The sequence below is a fragment of the Lactuca saligna genome, chromosome 1, assembly GCF_052625555.1.
Source record: "Lactuca saligna cultivar CGN05327 chromosome 1, ASM5262555v1, whole genome shotgun sequence".
Classification (NCBI taxonomy): Eukaryota; Viridiplantae; Streptophyta; class Magnoliopsida; order Asterales; family Asteraceae; genus Lactuca; species Lactuca saligna.
Window position 1 is genome coordinate 172,487,750 of NC_136417.1, and position 6,174 is coordinate 172,493,923.

Here is a 6,174-nt window from a genome sequence, read left to right on the forward strand (position 1 = left end):
ATGAATTAGGGTTTACAAGTTGAGACCCTAGGAATTCCACACTATATATGTAACCCCTAGCACCCCTAAAATTGGCCAAGAATTCCAAGAAGAAACCTTAGCCGATATTTGGTGCCTCCAAACCTCTCTCTCATAATCCTCCATTGTTCTTGGTGTTTTTGACTTATTTGAGGTAATAAGCTCTTGAAATGCCAAGTTCTACAAGCTACAACTAAGAGGTATTCATCTAACTTGTTTTATGTTGTAAATCTCTAAATTGTATGCTAGTTAGGGTTCATGTTTTGGATAAATGAAAATTGCATGTATAACTTGAGAAAACTTAGATCCAAAGTATTAGAGTTGTATGTGCACCATAGGAATGTTATAGTGCTCAAAACCCATCACTATCTCCACCCTAAACACTAACAGAAACAATATAGTCGGAATGAGAAACAAATCATTGTTTGATTAGGTACTAGATGACTCAAACTATTCTTAGCAATAGTTCATGGATTATACCATAAATAGTGTTACAAGAAGTCCTTTGATCTTGCACTAACTAAGAAAGTTTATGAAATACACTTTGAGAAGTAGAGTAGCGTTTATTTCTCATAAGAACATATGGAAGTGTACGATTATGAGGCTTACACTCATCGTGTAGCACTCGAAAATATAGAATCCAAAATAGAGATGTGTCACCTTGTTAGATATCCCAACAAGCATTTTGGGTAGTTGTTTAACAAACTCTCTAAGAACAAAGTGTTTGATGCTCAAAGGGCAGTCATCCAAGAGAGGGATATAATATCCAAAAGGGCTTCTAGGTGCCATACTTATCTTAATAAGATTCAAGAGTCAACCAAACTTAACAAGTCCAAAAAGTTTGCTTATCGGATTGGATTGTTGAAGAAGGGGTTGCCTTAACAACAGGTCAACTGCTATTGGCTTCTAAATAGCATCGAGGACCAGAAAACAAAAAGGTTGAACAAGGGTGGATTACCCAAGAAGTGGAACAAGAGAAGTCGAGCAGAACAAAAAATCCACCTTCGTGCAAGTTCATAATAGTTGGAGTAAATTACTAAAATCATCCCTATGGTTTGGTTAAAATTGCATGTTTGGTCCCTAGTTTTTTTTTTTTTTTTTTTTTTTTTTGCATTCGGATTGTCCCTGTGGTTTGATTTTGTTGTGTTTTTTGTCCCTTACTTACATAAAGTTAGGGACCAAACATGCAATTTTGACCAAACTATAGGGACGGAAAACGCAACAAAATCAAACCACAGGAAAGATCTGAGTGCAAAAAAACATTAGGGACCAAACGTGTAATTTTATCAAACCATAGGGACGATTTCAATAATTTACTCTAATAGTTGAGACTCAAGACTAAATATATATTCGCTAACCTTTGTCACTGTTCTTAAGCCATCTTTTTTTTTACATTTGGGTTTTTTTTATCTTGAAATATGGTTTATCGGTTTAATCGAAACAAAATGTTGTAAATCTTCATCTTCAATATACTGTAAATCTTCATCTTCATCATAGACATACCCACCGACGAGTTGAACACATGGTCAACATGAGTATGTCAATTTGACCAAATCAAAACAATGGTCACTCAACATCTTTAGTTGTTGAAAGAGTTTCGCTCATGCAAGCCCCATTTGTAACGTATGGACTAGACAATATGTGGCCTTGTAATAAGCTAATAAGCCAATAACTGTAATTTTAATTGGTGGAACATAAAATCGTACTAAATCTCATTTACACACAAGACGTTAACTTCATCATTGAGTGAGCAATGTCACAACTTACGTGGACAACTAACAGTGTACACTTTTTGTCCCTAAATGTTATATTATAAAGAGTAAATTACACGATTTGTCCCTCATCCAAGTGTCAAATGACACATTCGGTCTCTATTTTTAAAAATTAATTCGGACCGTCCCTGCAAGTTTTTTACTCACTATGTCCTTGATGAACATAAAATGACTATATTACCCTTTTTATTTCTTTTTTGATTTTTTTATTTTTTATTTATTTTTTATCATTGACAATTTAAAAGAAAAACAAAAAAATATGGTCCACCGCCATAAATCCTTGATCTGCCTCCACCCATAGCCTTCATCTTCATCGGGTCAGCCTTATTCTTCTATACTGGAGCTATGGAGAGAGAGAGAGAGAGAGAGAGGGTTATCGTCGCAACCACGACCACCGTTGCCAGAGAGAGAGAGAGAGAGAGAGAGAGAGAGAGAGAGAGAGAGAGAGAGAGAGAGAGAGAGAGAGAGAGAGAGAGAGAGAGAGAGAGAGAGAGAGAGGCCAATCGCTTCACTCCACATGCACAACACCATTGTCGAAGTTTCTGGATCATCTTCGATTTGCAGGTTCGCTTACCACCTTCTCCAACATCACCATTGTCTTCTCCGTTCGATTATCACCACCTGTGCGCCGCCATGTCACACCATTTAGGGTTTGTAGATCTACATTCGTGAAACAACTCATCTCGCTTCTTCGTTCCTAGATCTGCACTCCATGGATTTGCACTTCGTGAATCTGTACTCCGTCAATATGCACGTTGAAGATCGTCTCTTTAAACGATTCTAGGTGGTGGTGCCGGAGAAATAAATCACTCACCGTTGCCTTCTATCTTTCCTGAAATAAATCACACCCTCGGATCTAAGGTTGCCTAGGATTTAGAGAAGAAGAAGGAGATGGAGGGGGACGACGACGTATGGTTGAAGAAGAACGTCGTCTTCTAGATACCAGCCATAGCCATCAACTCTCATCTCTAAAAGGATTTATGGGATTTGTTAACAGGATTTTAGGGCTTTTAGATGTAGGGTTAGATTCAGGTTTGATTTTCTGGTTTAATTTCAAGTTTCTGTTTTTATTTTGGAGGTGAATGGTTATGTTTGTCAGTGGTGACCAATGGCCGGAGATGGCTGATTGATGGCCGGAGGTGGTTGGTTGTTAGAGGGGTTGGAACTTGGAACCAATTTAAGGAGAAGTTTATTTTCTAAGAATTATAATTAATACAAAATAATAGATAAATTATAAACAATTGAAAAATAAATGAAAATGAAAATGAAAATGGTAAGATAGTCATTTTATGTCTACGAGGGAGGGACGTAACAAGCACCTTTTAACAATATGGACGGTCCAAATTAATTTTTAAAAATAAAAACTAAACGTGCAATTTAACACTTGGAAGAGAGACGAATCACCTAATTTACTCTAATATATGCGATAAGCCACTCACAAAATTGGATAAACCTTTAAAAAGAATGACACTACCACAATGTGGTGCAACTATTCGACTCAATTTTATTTCTGCAACATTTATAAATTAATGTCACCTATTTTTCATCATTTTACTTATTAATAGGCACGAGGAGAGCAGATATTTGCACATGGTTGATACTTTCTTGAACAAACAAAAAAATATATATATCTAAGAGTTGCCACAAGAATAAAATCGGATTTGAAAATAAATACCAACTCCAAACATTTAAAAAAAAAAACATAAATGATTATTGTAATGGAAAAAGCATATCTAATAATAAATTCCAAAATCCCATTACATATGAAAAGCATAAATATGACAAACTTTAGGTCCTCATAACAAAAACTTGGGCAAAATCCCAGAAAGACAAGATTCATAACAAAGAAAACACATTAAGTCAACTTTTTTTCATTTCAAGAAATCACAATTACCCTAAAAATGGAGTTCCCAGCTCAAAGATGATGGCTTGTATGTTTGTTGGGTTACCTAAAAAGCAAAATAAATATATATTATATATTTCAAACAGTAAGACAATATCATATGCAAAATAAGATTAAAAAATAAAAGCAAAATTCAAAGAACAAGTTAAACATTGTTGCATAAATTCATGTAAGTAGCATAAACTGAATAAATTCATAAACAATAGATCATAATCATCTCTTTTATTTCATTCTCAATAGAGATGATAAAAAAAAGAGCTATTTAGAGGTTTTTCCACTGTTTATAAGGCCAATTTCATCAGAGCTATTCAAGGGTCTTTTTTTAAAGTTTGATCATTTCACCAATTTATGCAACAAATGTTTCAAAAATAAGCATTTAACCCCATAGAAAGCAACTGACTCAAGCAAAACACAAATCTTTAAAAAAAAATTATACCTTCAGACTTCAACTTTCTAAGCTTCAGCTTTAACCTCCTTGCTTTCAACTTCATCTCCAACTCCATTTTCAACAACAGAATCACCATTTTCAACAGGAGGCTGAACCTGTTCATCTTCAGGCAAAGGCTCTTCAACATAATCATTCTCAAAAGCATCTGCAGGAACCTCATAAATTCTGACTTGAGGCTTCTGTGGATCCTTAACCAAAACATACTTTCCTTCACCCAACTTCATACACAAATCAACAATAGACTTCACAATACCCCACATGTTTGAAGTGTTCAAATTAATCTGCCCAGCAAACTCCTTCGGTTTATACCCAACAACTGCTAATATGACATGATTGAAATGATCACGAGGATGAACCCTAGTCACATACCCTAATTTCATCATGTCAGCACTAGCAAGAATGGCTTGAGCTGTCCATTTCGCTATCTTATTAGCATTATTCTTCAATTCAGTAGCTAAAACTGCACCCCTTTGAGTATCTAACTTCCTCCTCCAGTCAACACCAGAATATTTGGGATCGAATTCATTCAAAGCATTCAATGTCAGGAAAGATTTCTGGTTATTGACATCGATATAGCTCTGAACCTCACAACGAACGACCAAATTGGTGTCGTTATCAAGCTTCCATCTTCTATACCTGTACCCAACAGATGCAACTTCTTCCCCTTCACTTGCAAATGGGTTTGGCTCCTCGAAGGTTAACTTATTCCCATCTCTCACCAAAACTTGCTGTGAAAAGTTCTGGTTGATGTAGGCAGCTTCAACAGATAAAGAATGAGCAGAATTGATGTCGTCTTTAGCCTCGGGTAGAGGTTCCTGAGAAGTTTCGTTAACTGATAGCAAATCTAGCTGTGAACCATCTCGTTTATCGAAGAATAACTTGTTGCCAACACGCTGAACGACTATATCCCATGAATAAACTGACCTAGGCGCACACATTAGCGTTGAGAGAATGGAATCGGTAGCAAACACCGTCGCTTTATCCTCATTCGCAAGTCTGCGAATGATGGGGTCATCAGTGGTTGTGACTTTGAAGAAGTTCCTGTTCTTGAATCGCTCCAATCGGCGCTCGTTCTTCGGTGTTGTTCTGTCGTAGGTTTTGTCATACGACTCTACAGAACCGCAGACAAGTAGATCTTCGGGTTCAGGAACGTTATAGGATAGTTTGGTGAACGTCGAGAAAGGGATCTGATCGAGCATGTTCCATTCCGGTTGGATGTCAACTGATGATTTGAACACCGCCGCCTCACGTCTAGGGTTATTACCTCCAGACCGATTCGCATGGTACAAACGGTCACGGCGAGCACGCTGTTTTTCTGCTTCACGTTTACGTGCTTCCACCTCCTCGTCACGGCGCTGAGGGAGCTGGTTACGGTTGTTCTGGAAACGCCACTTTGGACCAAATTTCGGGCGTGGTGGGGGTTTGCCATCAACGAGGCGGAAAGTAGAGTCTTCGTCGGCGTTGAGGCCACCGCCGAACGAATCATCCGCAGTGAAGTCAAAGGCGGAGTCGGCCGGATTATTGTTGCGATTGTTTTGTCGGTTAGGGTTATTGTAATTGGATCGAGTCCAGTCGGCTATACGGCCGAGTTTGTCTGAGCGAGAAAACGGGGCAAAGGGGACGTTGACGGAGTGGTTGGGGAGGATGGGGACGGAGGAGTCGGTGGATTCCATTGGACCCCAGCCATCGGGGTTGAAGGGTACGTCGCCGATTTCGAAGCCTACCATGGTTTTCCGATTTGCGTGTGGAGACTGAAAGAGTGAGATAAAACGTTTGTGGGGTGGAAGAAAAACCCTAGCTGCGTTTATGCCTGCTGAAGCTTAAATTACCGTTCAGCCCTTGTTGGAAACTTGGAATCCGTATTTTACTCAAAAACAAATAAACCCAAATATATTTCATCTAATTCTTAAAAAAGTCTACTATAATATATATTTTTTAAGGGATAATATCATAAAATCTCTTAACTATTGTAACACTTAAGTCTTGATTATGCTTTTCTCTTACCTTGATTGGTGGTTTTAAAATCCAAGGAA

At 37.8% G+C, this 6,174-nt stretch overlaps 1 protein-coding gene across 1 annotated transcript; it reads right to left on the minus strand.

Annotated features, from left to right (window-relative positions):
• Positions 1-3,500: 3,500 nt before the first annotated feature.
• LOC145046105 (eukaryotic translation initiation factor 3 subunit D-like) lies at positions 3,501-5,941 on the minus strand. Its single transcript, XM_078994388.1, has 2 exons — positions 4,130-5,941; positions 3,501-3,739 (listed from the first exon to the last, which is right to left on the minus strand). Exon 1 carries the CDS (start codon positions 5,866-5,868, stop codon positions 4,147-4,149), a length of 1,722 nt encoding a protein of 573 aa, XP_078850514.1. The 5' UTR covers positions 5,869-5,941; the 3' UTR covers positions 3,501-3,739; positions 4,130-4,146.
• Positions 5,942-6,174: the final 233 nt, after the last annotated feature.